The sequence below is a fragment of the Capricornis sumatraensis genome, chromosome 10 (assembly GCF_032405125.1).
Source record: "Capricornis sumatraensis isolate serow.1 chromosome 10, serow.2, whole genome shotgun sequence".
Lineage (NCBI taxonomy): Eukaryota > Metazoa > Chordata > Mammalia > Artiodactyla > Bovidae > Capricornis > Capricornis sumatraensis.
In genome coordinates, this window is record NC_091078.1 from 25,877,494 (window position 1) to 25,903,087 (window position 25,594).

Here is a 25,594-nt window from a genome sequence, read left to right on the forward strand (position 1 = left end):
CTAGAGGACTAGTTCAAAAGGGCTGGTTGTCTAAACTGATGTTGTCTAGGGATTTTTAGATGGGTGGGAGGTTAGAAATAAACAGGATCAGGTGTTCGAGGAACTGTTCAGTAGCCTTGATTACCTGACATAAGAGTTTTGTGGGGTAATGATGGGGAAATGAGGTGTTTAGTTATAATTCTGAGGGACCTTTATATCATGCTAAAGAGTCGAACTTTATCCTATAGATGACAGATTTAATTGAATCAAAGTAATCAGGTTGACTTTTTAAAAATTGGAATATAGTTGATGTACAGTGTTACATGTCATAGGTGTACAATACAGTGTTCACATTTTTTTAAAGGTTATACTCCGTTTGTGATTGTCATAAAATATTGGCTGTATTTCATGTGTAGTACAGATCAACATAGAATAACACAGCAAAGCAGATTAGAAGTTGAATTGGAAGGGAATAAGACTAGAAGCAAGGGGTCAAATTACAAAGGCTTTCAGTATTTCAGGAAGATGATGATGATAGTAGCCTAAGAATTCTGCTTGAAAATATTCTAATGCATTTTTTAAATTTTACTTTTCCCAAGCTGCTGGTTACTGTAATAAGGAATGTTACAAGGCTGGATAGAAGTATTACTGAATAGACATAATAAGGTCTGGAAATTAATATGTGAATGATCAGCCATAGTTAATTATCTAATAGCTGACCTGTTTTAATAGTTGGATATATTATTAGCCCATTGAAAGGAATTTTAATGTTGCAGTTACCCAAGTTGTTAACTTCTTATTCTTAGTGTAGTGTTTGTTTTATGTTTTTGACATATCTTTTGTGATAACAACCCTAGCTTGAGGTTATTCTTTGACATATCTTTTGTGATAACAACCTTAGCTTGAGGTTATTCTGCACTTATGGCGCCTCATACTTTATGTGTTTTAAGAGTATGTAAAACAATATCTTTTACAAGAGACTCTTTAAGTCACAACTTTGTGTTTTCTTTTTACTTCATTTATAATAAAGGATTAAAAAAAAAACCTAAAAACAATGCATCAGATTGCCTTAGAGATCTTTTTTTGACATTGGCATTGAAGTTTTAAAACCTCAAATTGGTTTCTGGGTTAGAGAGTCTGGAGGGACTTGGAATTCATGTGATTTCAAAGAACCAATTGACTTTCAGGGAATCAGTCATAGATTTTAAATTTATTGTTGTTGTGCTTGGTTGTTAATATTTTTATTTGTCATTATCTTTGTAGAGGTAAAGAATATGTGCGTGTTCTAAGTGATATAAAATCAAAATGGATATAATTTGTTTTAATCCAAAAGACTATATATTTAGAAATCTTATTACATATGTACAAGGCTATGTTTTTTCTATAGAAATGAATCTGTAAAGAAAACATGAAAACATTATAAATTGCTTAAAAATGAAAATTTTAATGTAGCCTTTCAGACTCTTTCCTGAAAAATACTACATATTATAATTATTGTTTTCAAAAATGACAGTGTACTCTGCCAGTACATGGCATTCTCTTATCACTTTTTCTCTTTGAAAATATATTGTGAACATCTTTCCAGGTCAGGAACTATTTTTAAAAGCTGCTTTAATTCTCACAGTTTGTCATTAATTAGTCCATAAATTCAACTGTTTTCTGTATGTTGTGTATAAAATCAAATTTTTGAAGTGTCCATGTATATCTTTTAACTTTTAATTATCTATCGTTTATAAGCCTGCAGTGGTTTCTGGCGTGCATAAGAAAATGAACATTAGCTTGTGGAAGGCGGACTCAATTAGTCTCGATTTTGGAGACCACCAAGCTGATCTCCTCAACTGCAAAGACAGCATTATTTCAAATGCCAATGTTAAGGAATTCTGGGATGGTTTTGAGGAAGTTTCAAGTATGTTGTTTTTGTTGTTGCTTGTTTTACTGTTTTCTTAAACCTGTCTTCCCAAAATGATAAATTGGAAATACATTGTTTAGATCTTTGAAACATTTGTATCATTTGTTTTCTAGTAAAAAGAAACAAGTACTTGGAATCAAGAGACTGGGTCCTATTCCTGTCTCTGTCCCTCATTTCCTTTGATGATAAAGAAGTCATTTGGAAATAGCCTGGTGAGCCAGTGTTTAGGAGTCAGGCTTTCACTGCTATGGTCCAGGTTCAGTCCCTGGTGGGTGAACTCAGGGGGCTTAGTGACTGCCCCTGCCAAAAAAAGTCATTCTGTTTCTTTATGCTGTATTCAGTATATTAATATTCCTGGGGAATATTTTTGGCAGCCAACCCCAAAAACTTTTGAAACTTGGATTAAATACTTTGTGTAAAACATTTTGAAAAATTAAAAATGTAAGATTATAATTTTAACCTTAGTAACAGTTGTAAAGAGGTTTTTTTTTAAGAATTTTTTAATGATGTTGCAAATATCTACATAAGGAATAAACATCTTTATGCTACATGAATACATAAATAAAAGCATTCTTTTAAGTACCTACTGTATGACAATAGAGGTATTCATTCATTTTATGTTTTTTTTCTCTTCAAACATTAATAAGAATAAAAAGACAAAAATTATCTTTTTAATAATTGCATTCTTATAGAACGGCAAAAAACAAAAAGTGGAGAAACAGTTGTTTTAAAATTGAAAGATTGCCCTTCAGGAGAAGACTTCAAGACTATGATGCCAGCAAGGTATATTTTTTTATACTTGGCTATTTTGACTCTTGACTTTTGAGGTTGAGCTGAGATTATCTAAGGAGTGAGATAATGAACTACAAATGTGAGCTTTAAGTAGTATCTTCCTCAATTAAAAGGAAGTAAGAAAAAAAATTACAGAACTGAATCTCTGTGGTCTCAGCAGGGGAATGTAAATGTCTTGGCTAGGGCAGTAAAAAAGAGAATGCTCTGTCAGAGAACAGGAGGCCCTGATTGGAACCTCTCTTCTCTTGGTGCTCTCAGTTTGCTGTGTTTAGGGAAGCAGAATTGCAGTTTTAGTCAGAATCACTTCTATTCTTTGCTTATCTGTATATTATGCATTCATTTAAACTTTGAATGAAGCCAAGAAAAGTTTTAACTGTTAGAGGCCTTATGGAAAGTGTAACAACTTGAACATTATATATTTGAAAATACTTAAGAATGTAAATCTTTATTTTAAAAAAGTCAATGTCATTATTCAGATATGAAGATCTTTTAAAAAGCCTGCCATTGCCAGAATATTGTAATCCAGAAGGAAAATTCAACCTGGCCTCTCATTTACCGGGATTTTTTGTGCGCCCTGATCTAGGACCCAGGTTGTGCAGTGCTTATGGTGAGTATATATTTGCATTTCTATCAGCTTGAAATATGTGGAATTTTAAATAACTTCTGACCAAAGATAAATTGTCTAATCATTTGTAGATTCTACTAAATCTGTTTCATTAATAATTCTTTCAAATATTTTTTGAAGCAGACCAGTGGTATATTAGGTATTAATAGCCAGGAGTATAAAAATATAGTTACATTTTCTATTAACTTGACTTTTATGGTATATTTCATGGATATTTGATATTTTGTGGGCAGGTGTTAGAATAAGGAGACTAAACCTCAAATTAAAACTAACAGACTTTCCTCATAGAGTTGATTTTGGAAGGAATGTATAGGGTATATAAAGTATGATGTTAAATAAAATTTCATTTTATACACAGGGGTAGCTGCTGCTAAAGATCATGATATAGGAACAACAAATCTGCATGTTGAAGTGTCTGACGTTGTAAATATTCTCGTCTATGTCGGCATAGCAAAAGGAAATGGCATTCTCTCAAAAGCAGGTAAAGAAACTTTAAGAATAGTGGTGTTTTGGAAAAACAGTTGAATAACCACACCCAGTAGTACTATCCAGAATGTCAGCCTCTGAGTTAACATCAAAGATTACCGCCAAAATTGGCAGTGTATTTAGGGATATTTAATACCCATTTTGAGCTATGATTATTTTACCTGGCTTTTTTTTTTTTTTTTTTTTAAACACAAAGGATTTTCAATTTTAAAAGTGAGTTAAATTCATTTTGAGGACTTCCCTGGTGGCTCAGTTGGTAAAGAATCTGCCTGCAATGCAGGAGACCTGGGTTTGATCCCTAGATCAGGAAGATCTGCTGGAAAAGGAAATGGCAACCTCCTCCAGTACTCTTGCCTGGGAAATCCCTTGGGCAGAGGAGACTGTCAGGCTACAGTCCATGGAGTCACAAGAGTCGGTTATGACTCAGCGACTGCACCACCACCACCACCACCACCAGAAAAAGAATTAGGTTTATTTTTGGCTGTGCTGGGTCTTTGTTATGTCAGGCTTCTCATTGTGCTGGCATCTCTTGTGGAGCACACTCTAGGGCTCAGGCTCAGAAGTTGGCTGCATGGGTTTAGTTGCCCTGTAACATGTGGAATCTTCCTGGAGTGGGGGTCAAACCTGTGGCCCCCTACGCTGACAGGTGGACTCTCAACCACTGGACCACCAGGGAAGTCTTAAAAGTGAATATTTTTTATTTACTCCTTTCATATTATTATTGAGTGTATGAAAATAAATGGTAAGCTCACTTAAAAACATTGAGTAAAGAACAGAAACTAGGTCTTTGTTCTGAAGACGATGAAGACATGTTCATAACTCAAGCATGCTTTTTTCCCTTCTGGTACCAAAGAGAAAGGGGCCTTTTTCCTAAGTAGAAATAAATTTTCTATCCGGTGTATAGATTTTAGATCCTGCCCTCTGGGTGTCTTTTTGAAACCTTGTTTCATCTACCCATCTATCATTCCCTTCGTTACAGACATTGATCCTTAAACTTTTCTTTTTACACTGGCTTCTTTTCTGAGAGTAGGAGCAAACTTTAGACTTCTCCACCTTTCTCACAGAACCTTCTTCGGATCTTGTCTCCTGGCCGCTGTCCTGTTACTCCTGCCCTCATGCATTCTTCGCCGTGTCTGTCACCTCCCTTTCACGTTTCAGTTCAGTGCAGGTTGGCCCCTGCCTGCTGCCCCGCTGAGATTACTGTTGCTGTGGCTCTCACCGACAGTCATGGTTTACTACAGTGGTTTCTTTCTGGTCCTTTTATTATTTAAACCATCTGTAATAAATGATACTGTTAATCACTGCCTCTTCTTCAAATACTGACTGTGGCTTCAGTAACACTACACCTTTCATTCTTCGTATAATGGAATCACAGACTTTTCTAGTGTTATAGACTCTATTCCCATTCTGGTGTATGTGCACTTCCTGTGAAATTCTATACATGATTTCCAGCCACTACTTAGTTCAACAGTTTTTTCTGGAACCCAGAATGTATCTGCAGCTTAGTGGCGAGGTGCTCAGGACCTGGAGGTTTATTACAGCATTCACTCTGATCATGTATATTTAACAGCCTTTGTAATACACAAGGTGGCTCAGTGGAAAGCATCTGCGTGCCAGTGCAGAAGACTCGGGTTCAATCCCTGAGTCAGGAAGATCCCCTGGAGAAGGAAGTGGCAACCCATCCCAGTATTCTTGCCTGGAGAATCCCATGAAGAGAGGAGCCTGATGAGCTACAGTCCATGGGGTCAAAAAGAGTGGGACACAACTTAGCCGCTGAGTACACACACACAATATACAAGCTAAATTCCTCCTAAACTATAGAAACTCATAGTTTCTCAGCTAATTCAACTGTTACAATCAGAAAAAACTCTTACCTCCCCCACTCCCAAGAATTTGAAAGTCAAGCAAGCCTGAGTTATAGTCTGAGCTCTAGCACAGAAATGTGTGTCCTTTGGTGCCAGGTTACTTAGCTTTTCAAAGCCTGTTGTGCCACAGAGTTAGAGTTACCCCTTTGAATCTGTGGGTTCCACATGTGTGGATTCAACCAACCAAGGATAGCAAATAATTGAGGAAAGAGAAAATTCTAGTAAGTCTCAAAAAGTAAAACTTGAATTTGGCTAACACAACATTGTGCCCCAATAAAAAAATAAAAATATGCTGTACTCCAAAAGTTGCTAATTCCGCCACCCAAACAATGAAAAAGGAACCTGCTGTGTCTAGCAATTGTTTGCATGGTTTTCATATTGTATTTACAGTCATTTACATGGCATTTACACTATATTAGGTATTATACACAGTCTAAAAGTATACAGCGTGAGGGACGGTAAAACACTTCACCCGTTTGAACATCTGTGGAATTTGGTATCTGCCATGGGAGGGGTGGAGGGTCCTGGGACCCTCCCTTGCAGATACTAAGGAAAATCGTTTGCACCTCATTGTGCTTGGTTCAAATTATCCCCTGTAGCACTCAGTCTACAATACAGAGGTTATTGTAGGTCATACAACCTGCTCTTCTCTCCTGGTTTTCCTTCATGTCCTTAAACGCTAGAACTTTTTCATCTTCCTAATTCATCTCCCATCCCTCTTTTTCATACCATAATATTCGGTCTTTTGAGAAAAGTTCATTAGCACTGTAATTTTTGGACTTTTTTAATCTGCCAGTTCTCATTGTTGGTCACCGTATAAAGGAATGTTTTGGTGCCTGCTTAGAGCACATGCTTTCTCCTCCACCTGCGATGGCTCCCCGACTTCTGTGTCTCCCTAGCAAATTCCCGTATTCATTCAGATTCCTCAAAACAGCTCAGATCAAGGTCTTTATCAAAGTGTAAACCTTTCTGCTCCAACAGTCATCTTTGTCCTTGTGATTTCACTGTCATAAAGTAGGAAACGTGATGTATTCTTTGTAGTAGCTTTTAAAAATTCACAGAGCAGTAACAATTTTCTTTATCTTTGTTGTTTAAAGATAACATTTGACAGGGGACTTCCCTGGTGGTCCAGTGGTTAAGACTTCATGCTTCGAATGCAAGGGATGTGGGTTTGCTTTCTAGTTGGGGGACTAAGGTCCCACATGTCTGCTATACAGTGAGGCCAAAAACAAAAACTGAGAAAAAAATTTGAGGACTATACTAGTCTTTCTGCATCCTTTTAACTTGTATGATTGCACTTGTGATATTCTTATTTACCTACACTTATTAATAGCCTCTTTTTTCCAGGAAGTCTTAACTGATCCCCAGCATTCTAGGACAGTGTTTGGTATATTGTAAACATCTAATGTTTGACTTCAAAAAATCTTTGCAGCTAACTTTAAAAAAGATTTCACTATCATAAATTATTAAACATTTGATATATTCTTTGTGTTAAGCAATAGATTTCCTTTTCTGTTAAAACATTTCTTTAAAATGTTCATTGTAGTGAAATCAGCAGTTTGAAAATGATGACATTCCTATACTTCACTCATAGATTAACATTGGTTTATACATACATATATAGGCACAGTTTTTAATTTGTCAACATATTAGCAGAATGGTCTGATCCATCCTCAATCATAGCACCTGAAGGATTAGCATGTGATTAATCAGTAATAGTAAATGAGACATTTTGCTCTGCCATTCATTAGTCATGGTAATAAACAAATCCTTTCTCCTCACTGAACCTTTTTGCTCAGCTGTAAAATAGAGATTATGATCCTTGCCTAATAGTGATCAGGAAAGTCCTTGGAAGTTATGAAATGCTGTGAGTGTATAACGTTATGACCATAGTTTGGGACAAGAAGAGAAAAGGTGGTCAAGTTTGAGTAAAGGTCCTTGAGTTTTTATCTCCTGTCCTTGGTTTATGGAAAGCAAATGAACTGGGAACGTTATTATCCCCAGGTACCCAGGTCAGTGTTCTCTGCTCTTGCAGTTATCACAGTTTTCATGTATAACTGAGTTTATCTCCTGTTTAGAGTCCAGTCTAGTCAGGCACTGTGCTTCTCTGAGAGGTCAGTCTTAGGCCGCTTTACTTTCTGGTAGTCTTTATTGACCAGTATGAAAATATTCTGCGTTTTAGGAATACTCAAGAAATTTGAGGAGGAAGATTTGGATGACATTTTAAGAAAACGATTGAAGGACTCAAGTGAAATACCGGGTGCTCTGTGGCATATTTATGCTGGGAAAGATGTTGACAAGATACGGGAATTTCTTCAGAAGGTATAATTTTAGGTTCCATACATAGTTTTATCTCTTCACCTTGAATGAAGACTTAATTTTTAATGTAACCTCATTGGCATTCAGCAGGGTAAGATGATGAAATAATTTTTACTTAGGAGGATGGAATTTTTCGTTATTGAAAATCAAAAGCTCCTTTCTCTTAAGAAATTTGAATGGCAGTTTCTTCTCAGTTACTAGTATTCTTTATCTCCATAAAGAACCTGTTAATGAGTCACATGTTACCCTTGGTGAAAAGTAGTGACTGGAATTATAGAATATAAAGTTTAATATGTCATAGAAATGTGAAGAAAGCAGATTTTTTTTTTAATGTTGTTGATATTTTTGGCTGTTGACCGAAGGAGTAATTCTACTCTGTCATATCTGGTTGCTCTGTGATACTTGAATAGGTTGACATTTTGAGTAATTGTGCATTTAATTGTTAAAAAGTGACACATTGATCTGAAATTAGTTTAGACCATTTTCTCAATATTTTCTGAATTTTGTAATGATAAGGATTTCTTTTAAGGGACCATAATTGCTGGTTTTCGTATTCTTCTTTCTGAATGAACTAAGGGTTGTCTTTGGTCCGTATAAAAGTGAAGGAGCTATGGCCCTGTAACTCTTATCTTATCCCAGAACCACCTACCAGTCTTAATTTATTATAAATTATGCTTTTTAAAGCAGAAGATTTCACTTGTTAGTCAAAAGGTTCCTTGAAATTCATTTCTCAAGGGTTAGAAGGTTAGCAATATAAGGTATTTATCTTTGTACCTACCTTAAAGAATAGCATCAAAAAATATCTGTGAAGTTCATATATACAAATGGTTTGGCTTTTGGAAGAAAGCTACTAAACTAACTTTTCCCCCATCTTTGTACTATACTCTTAAAATTACTGAAAGGAGCCAAATGGATGAAAACCTCATTGTCAACGAATTCCCTGCCAGTTCAGTGGTTAGGGCTCTGTGCTTCCAGTGCTCGGGGGATGAGTCCAGTTCCCCTGGTCAGAGAACTAAGATCCCTGCAAACTTCGTAGTGTAGCCAAAAAAACTGGGAAAAATAACTGATCATTATTACTATTTTTAAAAAAGAGAAAACTTCATAGTGAAAGGAGATGAGAAAGGAGTATAATTTACTTTTTTAACATTACATCAGTCTGCATCAGTTTCATATCCTTTTGCTTTTCCAATTGTAGAACATGATTTTCTTTAACTTAAGCTTAATCATCATTCCAGAAGATTCTGAGAACAAAGACTTACTGTAAAGAACATTGAAATGTAGCTGAACAGGATTTACGATTTCCTTTACTTAAATTGGGGTATATATTTTAATTGTAATCCATATTTCAGATTTCAAAAGAACAAGGCCTTGAAGTTCTACCAGAACATGATCCAATACGTGACCAGAGTTGGTATGTGAACAAAAAGCTTCGTCAAAGACTGCTTGAGGAGTATGGAGTCAAAACCTGCACTCTTATTCAGTTCCTCGGTGATGCCATTGTCTTACCAGCAGGAGCACTTCATCAGGTACATAAAGTTACTTGTAGCACATTGTTACTGAACCAGAAAGAACTTGTCCTGAGTTAAATATAGATCAAAGAAGACAAGAGGAGAATGACCTACACTAGCATGCCTTCATTAAGAAAACCGCTGTTCAGTGCTTGGTGAGACCTGATATAATTAAATGCTTTGAGACTGTAAATTGTATTCATATGAACCAGATTTCCATTGTTGTGTTGTTTCTAATTTAGTGGGCTGAAATCTAATTTTAAAGACTTTTTAGGGAAAAAAAGAAAGTTACTATATATATTCAGTTCTCAATAGTTGAGAGTTAATAGCAGAAGGGGAGAGTATCTGATCTTAGAGATGATACATTTTCTAAGGCACCAAATATGAATAGAATGAATTATTGGATAGACCATTCCATAATTCAGGCTTTCACTATGCTTCCTTCTTATTTTTTGCTAACACGACTTCCTTCCTTTAGTTTGCTAACATAACAGTAGCATGTCCAAAGAAAGATGGTACATAATTTTTATAGCTATTGATTCACAAAACTTAAAACTAAACACCTAGTTTTTGTTTCTGGGGCTTGGCCTTGTGGCACCCGGAAGAATGGCATAGAATAGACAGTGATGTGGAAGGTTTGGATTAAAGGCATGTATTGGGGTTTCTATAAACAGACTGAAGCTACCAGAGAGCAGTTTAGCCCTCATAGTAACAAGAGTGCAAAGGCAACCTGGGAATCCAGAAAGCTGGCTTGTCTCAGAGTTGGGCAAAGGTGTATTGAGATGTATTTGATGTGTGTCTTTTGACCAAGGAAAGCTTCCACATTTTATATACCAATGCCTGCATAATATTTATGACACTGTTATAATAGCCACAAATACTCCTTAAGTGATAAGGAGTATTTAAGATGTCAAGTTTAGGGTTAGATTTATCATTCTTAAATAGCATTTATGGTAGTAAGATATAATCATCATTATATCTTTTTCTCTACAGTGACATCCTAGAGAAAAAATTACACTTATACATTTTTTTTTCTCGAGGATGTTAAATTGTTTTTATTTTCCCATGGACTTAATAGAATAATTTCAAAGATGTATCATTTATGATTCATGTTTAATTGGGATGCACCCCACATATCATTCTTGGCCTTCTAACCTCTTACCAGAAAACAGATAGTAAAGTGCAGCTCGCTCAGTCGTGTCTAACTCTTTGTGACCCCATGGACTGTAGCCTGCCAAGCTCCTCTGTCAATGGAATTCTCCAGGCCAGAATACTGGAGTGGGTAGCCATTTCCCTTCTCTAGGAGATCTTCCCAACCCAGGGACTGAACCCACATCTGTTGCATTGCAGGTGGATTGTTTACTGTCTGAGCCATCAGGGAAGCCCAGAAAATAGCTAGTCTTTATCCAAATGTAAAATGCCCTGAAAGGAGCAGTCTGTTTAAGAGGATAGTACAGTAAATATTTTTGCAACTGTAAGTAATTATTTAACAACACAAAACAGGTTCCCTTGAAAATCCTTATTCACATACTCAGCTTATCCAAAATTCATTTTCTTTAAAGCCAAACTGGATAGTGCATTTTTTAAAGGTGTAATTTATATATAGTATATGTACTCTTTTTTTACTATACAGTTCTGTGAATTTTCACAAATGTGTAATTAGGTAATAAAGAACATTGCCATCGCTTCAAAAAATTCCCTCCTCCTACATCCTCTCAAACTTTTTAAAAGTTTTTTATTGGAGTGTAGTTGATTTATAATGTTAGTTTCGGGTAAACGGCAAAGTGAATCAGTTATACATATATTGACTCTTTTTTACATTCTTTTCTCATGTGGGTCATTATAGAGTATTGAGTAGAGTTTGCTGTGCTGTACAGTAGATCCTTACTACCTGCTTCATATGTAGTAGTGTGTATATGGAGAAGGCACTGGCACCCCACTCCAGTACTCCTGCCTGGAGACTCCCATGGACGGAGGAGCCTGGTAGGCTGCAGTCCTTGGGGTCGCTAAGAGTCGGATGTGACTGAGTGACTTCACGTTCACTTTTCACTTTCATGCATTGGAGAAGGAAATGGCAGCCCGCTCCAGTGTTCTTGCCTGGAGAATCCCAGGGACGGGGGACCCTGGTGGGCTGCCGTCTGTGGGGTCACACAGAGTTGGACATGACTGACGTGACTTAGCAGCAGCACCAGCAGCAGTGTGTATATATCGACCATAGTTTCCCAATTCACCCCTTCTCTTTCCCCCGGTAACCATAAGTTTTCTACCTCTGCGCTCATTTCTTTTTTGTATATAAGTTTATTTGTACCATTTTCTTAGATTACACATATAAGTGATAACAGTATTTGTGTTTCTCTTAATATCACCCAGTATGATAATCTAGGTCCACCCGTGTTACTGCAAGTTAGTTTGGTTTTTTGTATTTTTTTATGGCTGAGTAGTATTCCACTTTACATGCATGCCGCATCTTTACCCATTCCTCTGTCGGTGGACATCTAGGTGGTTTCCATGTCCTGGCTGTTGTAAATTGTGCTGCAGTGAACACTGCGGTGCGTGTATCTCTTCAAATCATAGTTTTCTTTGGATATATGCACAGGAGTGGGATTGCTGGGTCACACGATAGTTCTCTTTTCAGTGTTTTAAGGAACGTCCATACTGCCCCAGTTTACATTCCCATCAACAGTATAGGACTGTTCCTTTTCTCCACATCCTCCCCAGCCTTTGCTTGTACATTTTTTTGATGGTGGCCATCCTGACCAGTGTGAGGTGGTACCTCATTGTAGTTTTGATTGCATTTCTCCAATGATTAGTGATGTTGAGCATTTTTTCATGTGCCTTTTGGCCATCTGCATATCTTTGGAGAAATGTCTGTTTAGGTCAATCCCCAAATGGCGATTGGCCATTATTTTTCATTATTGGCCTGCATGAACTGTTTGTGTACTTTGGAGATTAATCCCTTGTCAGTAGCTTTGTTTGCAAATATTTTCTCTAGTCCTCAGGGTTCTGTTTTTGTTTTGTTGATGATTTCCTTTGCTGTGCAAAAGCTTTTAAGTTTAATGAGGTCCCATTTATTTATATTTTCATTACTATAGGAGGTAAATAGAAGATCTTGCCATGATTTATGTCAGAGTGGTCTGCCTATGTTTTCCTGTAAGAGTTTTATAGTATCCAGCCTTACATTTAGGTCTTTAATCCATTTTGTGTTTAATTTTGTATATGGTGTTCGGGAGGGTTCTGGTTTCATTTGTTTACATATAACTGTCCAGTTTTCCCAGTACCACTCATTGAAGAGACTGTCTTTTCTCCATTGTATATTCTTGCCTTTGTCATAGATTAGGTGACCATAGATGTGTGGGTTTCTCTCTGGACTTTCTATCATGTTCCGCTTATCTCTTCCCCCACTTTCACTCTCTTCTCCTCCCTGACATTCCTGTAACCACTTACTATTTTCTTTCCCTGTAGCCCTGCCTTTATAAGAAAGTCATATGATTGGAATCATATAATATGTAGCCTTTGAGTGTGACTTTTCTTAGTCACTATACTGCATTGGAGTTTCATCCATGTTGTTGTATCAGTAGTTGCTTCTTGTTATTACCGGGTAGTTTTTCATTGCTTAAATGTGTCACTTGGTTTTGTAATCCATTCACCAATTGAACATTTGTGTTATTTTCAGTTTGGATTAGTAACAAAGGCACTAGAAGCCACATTCACATAAGGGTTTTTGTATGAACATAGATTTTATTTCAGTTGGGTAAATACCAACCAGGTCACAGGAAAAGTGTATGATTTCAGTCCAGTTCAGTTTAGTCGCTCGGTCGTGTCCGACTCTTTGCGACCCCATGAATCACAGCATGCCAGGCCTCCTTGTTCATCACCATCTCCTGGAGTTCACTCAGACTCACGTCCATCGAGTCCGTGATGCCATCCAGCCATCTCATCCTCGGTCGTCCCCTTCTTCTCCTGCCCCCAATCCCTCCCAGCATCAGAGTCTTTTCCAGTGAGTCATCTCTTCTCATGAGGTGGCCAAAGTACTGGAGTTTCAGCTTTAGCATCATTCCTTCCAAAGAAATCCCAGGGTTGATCTCCTTCAGAATGGACTGGTTGGATCTCCTTGCAGTCCAAGGGACTCTCAAGAGTCTTCTCCAACACCACAGTTCAAAAGCATCAATTCTTCGGCTCTCAGCCTTCTGCACAGTCCAACTCTCACATCCATACATGACCACTGGAAAAACCATAGCCTTGACTAGACGGACCTTAGTCGGCAAAGTAATGTCTCTGCTTTTCAACATGCTATTTAGGTTGGTCATAACTTTTCTTCCAAGGAGTAAGCGTCTTTTAATTTCATGGCTGCAATCACCATCTGCAGTGATTTTGGAGCCCCAAAAAATAAAGTCTGACACTGTTTCCACTGTTTCCCATCTATTTCCCATGAAGCGATGGGACCAGATGCTGTGATCTTCGTTTTCTGAATGTTGAGCTTTAAGCCAACTTTTTCGCTCTCCTCTTTCACTTTCATCAAGAGGCTTTTTAGTTCCTCTTCACTTTCTGCCATAAGGGTGGTGTCATCTGCATATCTGAGGTGATTGATTTTTCTCCCGGCAATCTTAATTCCAGCTTGTGTTTCTTCCAGTCCAGCGTTTCTCATGATGTACTCTGCATATATGTTAAATAAGCAGGCTGACAATATAGAGCCTTGACGTACTCCTTTTCCTATTTGGAACCAGTCTGTTGTTCCATGTCCACTTCTAACTGTTGCTTCCTGACCTGCATACAGATTTCTCAAGAGGCAGGTCAGGTGGTCTGGTATTCACATCTCTTTCAGAATTTTCCACAGTTTGTGGTGATCCACAGAGTCAAAGGCTTTGGCATAGTCAATAAAGCAGAAATAGATGTTTTTCTGGAACTCTCTTGCTTTTTCCATGATCCAGCGGATGTTGGCAATTTGATCTCTGGTTCCTCTGCCTTTTCTGAAACCAGCTTGAACATCAGGAAGTTCATGGTTCACGTATTGCTGAAGCCTGGCTTGGAGAATTTTGAGCATTACTTTACTAGCATGTGAGATGAGTGCAATTGTGTGGTAGTTTGAGCATTCTTTGGCATTGCCTTTCTTTGGGATTGGAATGAAAACTGACTTTTTCCAGTCCTGTGGCCACTGCTGAGTTTTCCAAATTTGCTGGCATATTGAGTGCAGCACTTTCACAGCATCATCTTTCAGGATTTGAAATAGCTCAACTGGAATTGCATCACCTCCACTGGCTTTGTTTGTAGTAATGCTTTCTAAGGCCCACTTGACTTCACTTTCCAAGATGTCTGGCTCTAGATTAGTGATCACATCATCATGATTATCCGGGTCGTGAAGATCTTTTTTGTACAGTTCTTCCGTGTATTCTTGCCATTTCTTCTTAATCTCTTCTGCTTCTGTTAGGTCCATACCATTTCTGTCCTTTATTGAGCCCATCTTTGCATGAAATGTTTCCTTGGTATCTCTAATTTTCTTGAAGAGATCTCTAGTCTTTCCCATTCTGTTCTTTTCCTCTATTTCTTTGCATTGATTGCTGAGGAAGGCTTTCTTATCTCTTCTTGCTATTCTTTGGAACTCTGCATTCAGATGCTTATATCTTTCCTTTTCTCCTTGGCTTTTCGCCTCTCTTCTTTTCACAGCTATTTGTAAGGCCTCCCCAGACAGCCACTTTGCTTTTTTGCATTTCTTTTCCATGGGGATGGTCTTGATCCCTGTCTCCTGTACAATGTCATGAACCTCATTCCATAGTTCATCAGGCACTCTATCTATCAGATCTAGGCCCTTCAATCTATCTCTCACTTCCACTGTATAATCATAAGGGATTTGATTTAGGTCATACCTGAATGGTCTAGCAGTTTTCCCTACTTTCTTCAATTTAAGTCTGAATTTGGTAATAAGGAGTTCATAATCTGAGCCACAGTCAGTTCCTGGTCTTGTTTTTGTTGACTGTATAGAGCTTCTCCATCTTTCGCTGCATAGAATATAATCAGTCTGATTTCGGTGTTGACCATCTGGTGATGTCCATTTGTAGAGTCTTCTCTTGTGTTGTTGGAAGAGGGTGTTTGCTATGACCAGTGCATTTTCTTGGCAAAACTCTATTACCCTGCTTCATTGTGCATTCCAAGGCCAAATTTGCCTGTTGCTCCAGGTGTTTCTTGACTTCCTACTTTTGCATTCCAGTCCCCTATAATGAAAAGGACATCTTCTTTGGGTGTTAGTTCTAAAAGGTCTTGTAGGTCTTCATAAAAAATTTCAACTTCAGCTTCTTCAGCGTTACTGATTGGGGCATAGACTTGGATTACTGATATTGAATGGTTTGCCTTGGAGACGAACAGAGATCATTCTGTCGTTTTTGAGATTACATCCAAGTACTGCATTTCGGACTCTTTTGTTGACCATGATGGCTATTCCATTTCTTCTGAGGGATTCCTGCCCGCAGTAGTAGATATAATGGTCATCTGAGTTAAATTCACCCATTCCAGTCCATTTTAGTTCGCTGATTCCTAAAATATCAACGTTCACCCTTGCCATCTCTTGTTTGTCCACTTCCAATTTGCCTTGATTCATGGACCTGACATTCCAGGTTCCTATGCAATATTGCCGTTTACAGCATCGGACCTTGCTTCTATCACCAGTCACATCCACAGCTGGGTATTGTTTTTGCTTTGGCTCCATCCCTTCATTCTTTCTGGAGTTATTTCTCCACTGATCTCCAGTAGCATATTGGGCACCTAATGACCTGGGGAGTTCCTCTTTTGGTAGCCTATCATTTTGCCTTTTCATACTGTTCATGGGGTTCTCAAGGCACGAATACTGAAGTGGTTTGCCATTCCCTTCTCCACTGGACCACATTCTGTCAGACCTCTCTACCATGACCCGCCCGACTTGGGTTGCCCTGCTGGCATGGCTTGATTTCATTGAGTTAGACAAGGCTGTGGTCCTAGTGTGATTAGATTGACTAGTTTTCTGTGAGTATGGTTTCAGTGTGTCTGCTCTCTGATGCCCTCTTGCAACACCTACCATCTTACTTGGGTTTCTCTTACCTTGGGCGTGGGGTATCTCTTCACGGCTGCTCCAGCAAAGCACAGCAGCTGCTCCTTACCTTGGACCAGGGGTATCTTCTTACTGCCGCAGTTCCTGACCTTCAACGTGGGATAGCTCCTCTAGGCCCTCCTGAGCCTGCGTAGCCACCGTTCCTCGGGATGCTCCTCCCAGCCGCCGGCCCTGGCCTCGCGTGTGGGTGGCTCCTCCCAGCTGCCGCCTCTGGCCTCGGGCGCGAGGTGGCTCCTCACAGTGCAGGAAGGGCCGAGAGGAGCTACGCCGCATCCGAGGTCAGTGGCGGCCGGGAGGAGCTACCCCGTGTCCAAGGTCAGGGGCGGCGGCCGAGAGGAGACACCCCGCGTCCGAGGTCATGGGTGGCGGCCGGGAGGAGCTACCCCGCGTCCAAGGTCAGGGGCAGCGGCCGGGAGGAGCTCTCCTGCGTTGGAGGTCAGGGGCGGCCAGGAGAAGCCACCTCGCACCCGAGGCCAGGGGCTGTGACCCTGAGGAGCCACCCCGAGCCCAAGGCCAAGGGCAGCAGCTGGGAGGAGTGTATGATTTACTCGATAAGATACTGCGAATCTGGTGGTTATACCATTTTCCATTCTCCAAAGCCGTACATGTGAGTTCCATTTCCTCTATTTACTGGTAGTTTTGTTTTTAAGCATTTGAATGTATGCATTTTTATCTTATTATGGCTTTAATTTATATTTTCTTAATATCTAAATAAGTTGAACATCTTTTTATGTGCTTACTTGCCATCTGTAAATCTGTTCTGGTAAATATTGTGTTTAAATATTTGTCCATTTTTTTCAAAATGCATAAACTGGAATATATTAAAATTAAGAGTTTCTGTTCATTAAAAAGCACTATTAAGAGAGTGAAAATGTAATCCAAAGAGTAGGAGAAGTGTTTGCAATGCGTTTATATATACATTTTTGTAATTGGGTTCTTTTTCCTTACTGTGTTGGAGGTGTCTACCTGCTCTACGTAAGAGTCTTATATCTGATATGTGCTTTTTAGTTTTTACGTATCTTCTCCCAGTCTGCAGCTTACTTATCCTTCCATTTTCTTAATAGTGTCTTCCAAAGACTGCTTTTTGATGAAGTTCAATTTATCAGCTTTTTTCTTTATTTATACTTTTATTGTATCTGCAGAGTCTTTGGCTAGGTCAAGATCAAAAAAACTGTCTCTTAAATTTTCTTCTAGAAGTTTTATAGTTGTTAGTCTTACATTTAGGTCTGTTATCTACTTTTTAGTTAATGTTTGTACATAGTGCTTGTGAACTGAGGTGGTTTTTTCATGTGGACATTCAGTTCAGTACTGTTAAGGAAAAAGTGAAAGTAGCTCAGTCGTGTCCAACTCTTTGCGACCCCATGGACTTAGTCCATGGAATTCTCCAGGCCAGAATATTGGAGTGAGTAGCCTTTCCCTTCTCCAGGGGGTCTTCCCAACCCAGGGATTGAACCCAGGTCTCCCGCATTGCAGGTGGATTCTTTACCAGCTGAGCCACAGGGAAGCCCAAGAGTACGGGAGTGGGTAGCCTGTCCCTTCTCCAGCGGATCTTCCCGACCCAGGAATCAAACTGGGGTCTCCTGCATCACAGGTGGATTCTTTACCAGCTGAGCTAGGGAAGCCCAGCTATTTTTAAATCTTTTTTTTTCTTTTGAAAATGTAATCCATCCGATTTTAAAACACTCAAACAGTACACAAGGGTCATGGTGAAAATTACGTCTTTTTCTCACCTTTGCCCTCAGTTCCTCTACCCTAGAGGCACTCACTGTTAGAGAACCATAGAGAGTCCATGAGTGTAAAAGTCTCTCTACTGCTTGTACTTTCTTTAGGGGGAGAGAGGGAAGAGAAGTCTTTTTTTCCTCAAAATAGTGAGCAAAATAATCCTGTTTAAAGTTCAGAAGTCACTGTGCTTTAGCATCTCTGCGCACTTGTATCTGATCTGTATATACACACATACTCCTCCTTAAGGTGCTATGCTTAAATAGACTGAAGCAGCATCTGTGACCTAAACTGGCAAATTCTATTTTGAGCTCTGCCACTAAATTGTTGAGCGTTCCAAAACAAAAACTATCTACTGCATATTTTGGCATAAAATTGCAAGCATTTCTACCTTCCTTCCTTTACATGGTGTGATGATGACAGTGCAGTTATTTGCACTCTGTTGAAAGGGTGTTGGCCATGACTCACAAGTGGTGGTAATGTGGTTTTTACAGAGAATTAAAAGGAAGTACAAACTCCATTCACAGTGTAACTTGGACTTAAGATGCATGATTATTTACAACTTATTTAGTCCTTAGAACTAAGTCCTGAAAACTTTTCATTGATGGCTTCAACACTTCCACCAAACCACAGATAGCCCTTAAAAATAATCCCAGAGCTTAAGTCAGTGCTTCTCACACTATAGCATACACCAGAATTCCTGGAGCGCTTGATATAACACATAATGCTAGACCTTAAGCCCGGAGTGGGTCTGAGGAAAGACCTGAAATTCTACATTTCTAACAAGTTTCCAGGTGACTCTGATGTTACTGTCTGGGAACCATGCTTTAAGAACTGCACAAATAGAAAGCCCTGGCAAACCCAAGGCATCTATCAATCAGGAAGCTGTCAACCAAATGATAGCAAAAGAATTGACAGTCCACCAGTGCTAGGGAAGAATCAACATACTTTTCTTTGTCAGCAGTGAACACTTTGGAAGACCTGGGGCTAGGGGAGGGAGGGAGGCAGGTGACTCAGCAGGGGCATTCAGATGTATATCTTGGCAAGCTGAGGGGAAGTGTCATAGCCGCCCTCCTTATATTCTAAGAACTACTCTAGAATTGCAGGCTTAAAAATCTTCTGTTGGCAAACATGGCTGAGTCTGTGAAACCCCTGTGTTTGTATATCCTTGGACAAAGCAGATGGATTGTGACCTCCAGGATTTACTTTGTCTCAGCTCTAGTATCCTGAGGTTTAGAGTAGCTTTTAGTTCTAAACAGTTTTTTTGTTTCGTTTTCTAAATTAACACAGAATCTTTACTGGTAATGTTTTCCTTAATTGCGTAATTGATTTGTGTTTGGTCATTCACAGTAAGTTAATAATATTCCTGAGTTGTAAATTATCTGCATTCTTATGACTAAAAGGACTTAGTCAAAAATCAGTGTTAAGATAATAACTTTCCTACCATGAAAACAAAAGTTACATTTTCTAAACATTACCTACTTATGATTACAACTGATCCTTGAAGGCAAGTATGAATTAAGATAATCTACCAAGGAAGTGAAATGTAAAATGACTCACAAGATGGCCCAGAAAGGGGTAAGTGGAATGGGAAGTTCAGATATGTTCTGCTTTAAAACTAAACCTTGCCTCTTAACCCTAAAGTCTTTAAGCAATTTATAAATATCAATTTGAGGTCATCAGGAAACAGTCATCGTCTAAGAGTGCTTTTAAAACAACCATAAACTGGCTAAGACCAACAGAATCAACTTTTTCAGAGCTCTAGAATCTACTTCAAAACTTAACATTGGACAGGGGCCTGCTTAATGAAGAAAAGGGTATGCGGTTTTTGGTCTTTAAGGAAATCTCTGACATCTTAGATAACCTAACACAGACATCAGTGACCAGACCCCAAAACAACAGTCTTTGCAAAAGTAGTTTGGAAAGATCATAAAACAAATGAATGACTAGAACCCATGTCAGTCAACAGCAGCACTCTTCGGCGGGGGTAGAATCTGATTGTAGCTACTGCATTATAATGTTTAGATGCCCAGCTTTCAACCAGAAGTCCCCAGCCATACACAGAAACAGTAAAGGATGGCCCCTTCACAGGGAAAAAATAGCTCAACAGAAACTGTTCGGAGGAAGGCCAGACATCAGACTGACTTGTCATAGACTTCAAGTCAGTTATCTTAAATATGCTCAAAGGGCTTAAAGGACTATGAAAAGGGTGGGGTGGGGACGGCAAATGATGTATGAACAAAACTAGAATATTGATGAAGTTATTTTTTTTTAAAAAGTTTCACATGCTAAAAGTTTAAAGGCTCAGACTTCAGAAAAACTGACTTTACTCCCCACAGCTTGTTCAGCTGAATATAAGATGGGACAGGGCATTTGGAGACTGTGTATGTTGGCATGACTGAGTTAATGCAGGATTGTAAAGCATCTCTGCTACACAAGAGATCACGGGAGCTGAGTTCCTGTTGACTTGCCATTTATTGGCTGATTTACCTTGGAACAGGCGCTGATCTCTTGTCCGTAGTTTCCTGCTCTGTGAAATAGAGCATCTGTTCTGCAGACACATAATGAAGACCCACTGGGACTGTACTGCGATGCTGACAATGTGAGGCATCCACTATGTGCATCCTCCAGAGGGACCAACACCTTAATGACTGCATGAAGAAAATGTTAAATATATGTGTGCCATCACGTTACCAGTAGAGGCACAGTGCTTGAGTTAAAGAATAGACATCTGCAGCCGTTCAGGTGGTCATTACACCCAGAGGAGAAATTCCAGCCCCTTTGGAATTTGATCACTCTTATCAGATTTTTTCCCACTTAGTATCTCCCCCCTCACAGTTCTCTCAGTTAAATTTATTTTCATATTTTAAAAAATGAGAATAAATGTAAATGCTTACTTTTTCAGTTATTTCTCCTTTCCCAGGAATTTGATGATATCTTTTAACATCACTGGAGTTACAGCATAGAAATAATCCAGATTGGATAAGCTTGATCCTTTCTCTGTCAAGCAGTTCTAAAGAAATTGTAAAGTGCAGAGTCAGTTTGTACATGCTGAACAAATAACACATGATATTGACTGGCTTCTTGTGAAACCATTTAGTCAAGAGAAAAAGAACTAGTAGAAAGACGGTTGTATCGATAACACAAGAGACTAAGGATATCTTTAATTGGTTGATTTGAAAGAAAGGCACACAAAAAAAATCCTAGGAGAGTTCTAAAACTGGTCAGAAGATCTTTCTGGAACTAGTTTTCATCACATTTCCTCACAAATAATCAAACTTAAGTTTTACACCAGAGAGTAGATTAAAGGAAATGACACTTAACAGTGAAATGACCAAATGCTGAAAGTCAAAGGAGCAACACCAGACATCCAGATTAACTGCACTGATTGGGAAAACATACCTTCCATACAGTGGGGTTCGTTTTTTTTAAGTTCCAATAAAACTTTATTTATAGACACTGAAATTCAAATTTCATACAATTTTCATGTCACAAATTCCACACACCCCCCGCCCCCCCAAAATCCTTTAAAAGTGTAAAAACCTTCTCAGCTTACTTGCCATACACCAAGTGGTGGACCAGATTTGGCCTGCTGGACATAGTTTGCCTGTCTCTGATCTAAATAATCATTATTACTACTTCTATATTAACAGTAATAGTATAGGAGTACTTACATATAACTTAGCTACACTCTTCAACTAAGGATAACTGTAAAATGATTAGTGCTTTCCTAGCTAGCATGCTTGCCTGGAAAATCCCATGGATGGAGGAGCCTGGTAGGCAGCAGTCCATGGGGTCACTAAGAATCGGATACGACTGAGCAACTTCACTTTCACTTTTCACTTTCATACATTGGAGAAGGAGATGACAACCCACTCCAGTGTTCTTGCCTGGGGTGCCGTCTATGGGTCGCACAGAGTCGAACACAACTGAAGTGACTTAGCAGCAGCAGTTAGCATGCAATTATACTTTCAAAAACTGTTTTCCCAAGACAATATTTAAACATATTTATCTAATAAAAGATTAGCTATATATAAAATTATAAAACAAATTATATTTAGTGGGCTAATTTAAATTTTAATTTGATAATTCCCAATTCATAGGACTCTGCTAGTCGCTCAGTCATGTCTGACTCTTTGCGACCCCATGGACTATAGCCCGCTAGGCACCTCTGCCCATAGGATTCTTCAGGCAAGAATACTGGAGCGGGTTGCCATTCCGTTCTCCACAGCGGTTTGTTTTTGTTGTTCTTAATTAACACCCAAAAATCTACCTTGACAAAATTGATAATTAGGATCCAGTTATCAGCCTCTCTGAAGGATTCCTGGAAGAGTTCTTTTTCTTGCATCATTTAAAAATATCCTATTTACATGAAGTCACGTTACATGAAACTGTTCAGTGGTAAACTTTCTCATAAAGCGTGGTGTTCCACTTTGAAATGCATTTGATGTTTTGGAGAAAATAAGTTCTTTGGTGAATTGTCTCTTGTTAAGAGACCACTTTGCATCTCTTTATTCCCACCTCCTGAAACTTCTGTTTTACTGTTTGGGGAATAGGTACAGAATTTTCACAGCTGTATTCAGGTAACTGAAGACTTTGTGTCTCCAGAACATCTCGTGCAGTCATTTCATTTAACACAAGAACTAAGACTTTTGAAGGAAGAAATCAATTACGATGATAAGCTACAGGTAAGAGATGAGTTTTCTAACTGCTTCCTGTTCTACAGGCTTTTCATGTTCAGAATTATGAAACATGCATAACAGCTTAGGCTGTCATGCCTGGTTTGTCACAATACCAACCAAACCAGTATTTAATTGTGTGACTCATTTTAACTGGCTTAAGTTTGTTTTAAAACTCCTGACGCAGTTTTCATTTGTTACTTTATCTCCTGCTGAAATGATTAGAAATACAACATCTCTTTCAGGTTAAAAATATCTTGTATCATGCAGTCAAGGAAATGGTGAGAGCTTTGAAGATATATGAAGATGAAGTAGAGGCTATGGAAGAAAATTAGGTGTGGTCCAGTTTAATGTTTCTAGACCATTGAACTGGAATTACTTACTCTTAGACAATGATATGTATGTACACTGACTTCAGTTTCATAAAACCATCAGTGCCAAGAAATTCTCTATGTAGTAATTACTTGTTACTGACACCACAGCAGTATAGCGTAAGTCACAGGTCCTGTGATTCAATATTAAAACAAGCTAAATTTTAAAAGCAGCAATTCGTAGCTGTTTTTGTATTATAGTGTATATGATGATTGTGAAAATGCCAGATTTAAAATGATGTATTTATTTTTGGAAAAAAAAATACAAAATTCTATGCTATATTGTTGATCAAGTGTAAATGTGACCTTGTACAGTTTACTAAAATAACTGATATTTTTCACTACATTGAGACAGTTACTGTGAGAATAGGACACAAACACCAGCTATTGCCTGCATTTGGGAAATTGCTGAATCGCACAGCATACATGTCATAATCAGAAAATTACTGCCAAATAATTGTAAAATTTGTAAAATATAAAGTATATAAAGTAGATACTACAGACACTTCAATATTTTGTTGAAGCTATTGACTGTACAATTAAACATTTTCAAAAGGTGTAATTTATTTAAAATTGTCTCATTTTGGTAAAATTTATGTGAACTTTTAAAGCTAAATATTAAACTTAATATGCTATGTAAATATATACATATATACATTTAATGATGTATTTTTTTAAAACATTGGCTTGCTTTTATTTGTTAAAGTGCAAGTGTTACATATGGCTTTGTAAAGTTGAGAGGGGTTTTACATTTTCCATTAAAAGGACTTTATCAAAACTGGGCTAGTGTAAGTGTCCTCCCTCTTGCTGTCTGTATTCGGGGGCTTCATCGTCATCAAGGCGACTTACAGCATCTTCCTGCGGTACATGGTCCTCTCCCGGAAGCAGGTGAGTGCCTCGAGTTTCTCGTCCTTTGGCCCAGCTGATGAATACGGAAAACTCCAACATGTTGTGAACAAATTTATTTCACAGAGGAACTCATACATTTTATATGTCATAATTATGAGATTATACAATTTGAAGTGTTTTTCACTACAGAGATACTTGCTAACATACAGTTGGGGTGCGAGGAAACAAGGAGGCAGGCAGGGAAGAGCCTGAAGTCACTCAACCTGGATTAAATATGAGTTCTGTTACTTACTATGCAACCTTGGTAGCTGCATTAATTTGGAGTCTTGGCTTTAATAGCTGACGACTATTATTATCAGATGGCAAATAGATGGAGAAACAGTGGAAACAGTGTCAGACTTTATTTTGGGGGGCTCCAAAATCACTGCAGATGGTGATTGCAGCCATGAAATTAAAAGACGCTTACTCCTTGGAAGAAAAGTTATGATCAACCTAGATAGCATATTCAAAAGCAGAGACATTACTTTCCCAACAAAGGTCCATCTAGTCAAGGCTATGGTTTTTCCAATAGTCATGTATGGATGTGTGAGTTGGACTGTGGAGAAGGCTGAGTGCTGAAGAATTGATGCTTTAGAACGGTGGTGTTGGAGAAGACTCTTGAGAGTCCCTTGGACTGCATGGAGATCCAGCCAGTCCTTCCTAAAGATCAGTCCTGGGTGTTCTTTGGAAGGAATGATGCTAAAGCTGAAACTCCAAAACTTTGGCCACCTCATGCGAAGAGCTGACTCATTGGAAAAGACTCTGATGCTGGGAGGGATTGGGGGCAGGAGGAGGAGGGGACGACAGAGGATGAGATGGCTGGATGGCATCACCGACTCGGTGGACATGAGTCTGAGTGAACTCCGGGAGATTGAGTGAACTCCGGGAGATGGTGATGGACAGGGAGGCCTGGCATGCTGCAATTCACGCAAAGGGGTCACGTGCTGGGGTCGCAAAGAGTCAGACATGACTGAGCAACTGAACTGATTTGCTTGAAGCTTATAATCCTAACCTTTTGAGTTTTACTGAAAAAAATGCAGCCCTCCACTGACACCTGCAGGATGTTGAAGGCATAATCTTTTCTTAGCTGAAAGCACATCATTTAAAATGAAAAAAACAGTAGCCTAAGTTACGACCTTGTAGGTGAGTGGCTAGTTTTTACTCTGTTGCTCATGTCCACCATTTTAGGCTATGTCACTCTCTGCTCCAGGAAAGTTTCAGCCAGGATGTGAGCAGTTACATTTCACATTAATACTCTGCCTGGCACAGGGGTTAATGGTATGGATGATAACTGCAGGGCCAGTGGTTTAAAGATAGAGATCAAGGAGCTGATGACTACAGCCTTTGTAAGTTTATTATATTTTAATACCATTTTTCAA

At 38.7% G+C, this 25,594-nt stretch overlaps 1 protein-coding gene across 2 annotated transcripts in view; it reads left to right on the plus strand.

The window, feature by feature from the left end:
- JMJD1C (jumonji domain containing 1C) overlaps positions 1-24,076 on the plus strand; it is a 281,539-nt gene extending 257,463 nt beyond the window's left edge. For both annotated transcript variants that reach the window (XM_068981931.1, XM_068981932.1), the window contains 8 exons: positions 1,717-1,885; positions 2,581-2,671; positions 3,157-3,287; positions 3,664-3,786; positions 7,839-7,978; positions 9,325-9,501; positions 22,834-22,965; positions 23,202-24,076. In XM_068981931.1, the coding sequence (XP_068838032.1) occupies positions 1,717-1,885; positions 2,581-2,671; positions 3,157-3,287; positions 3,664-3,786; positions 7,839-7,978; positions 9,325-9,501; positions 22,834-22,965; positions 23,202-23,291 (1,053 nt within the window). In that variant the 3' untranslated portion in view covers positions 23,292-24,076. The remainder of the gene's footprint in view (positions 1-1,716; positions 1,886-2,580; positions 2,672-3,156; positions 3,288-3,663; positions 3,787-7,838; positions 7,979-9,324; positions 9,502-22,833; positions 22,966-23,201) is intronic.
- The last annotated feature ends 1,518 nt before the right edge of the window (positions 24,077-25,594 follow it).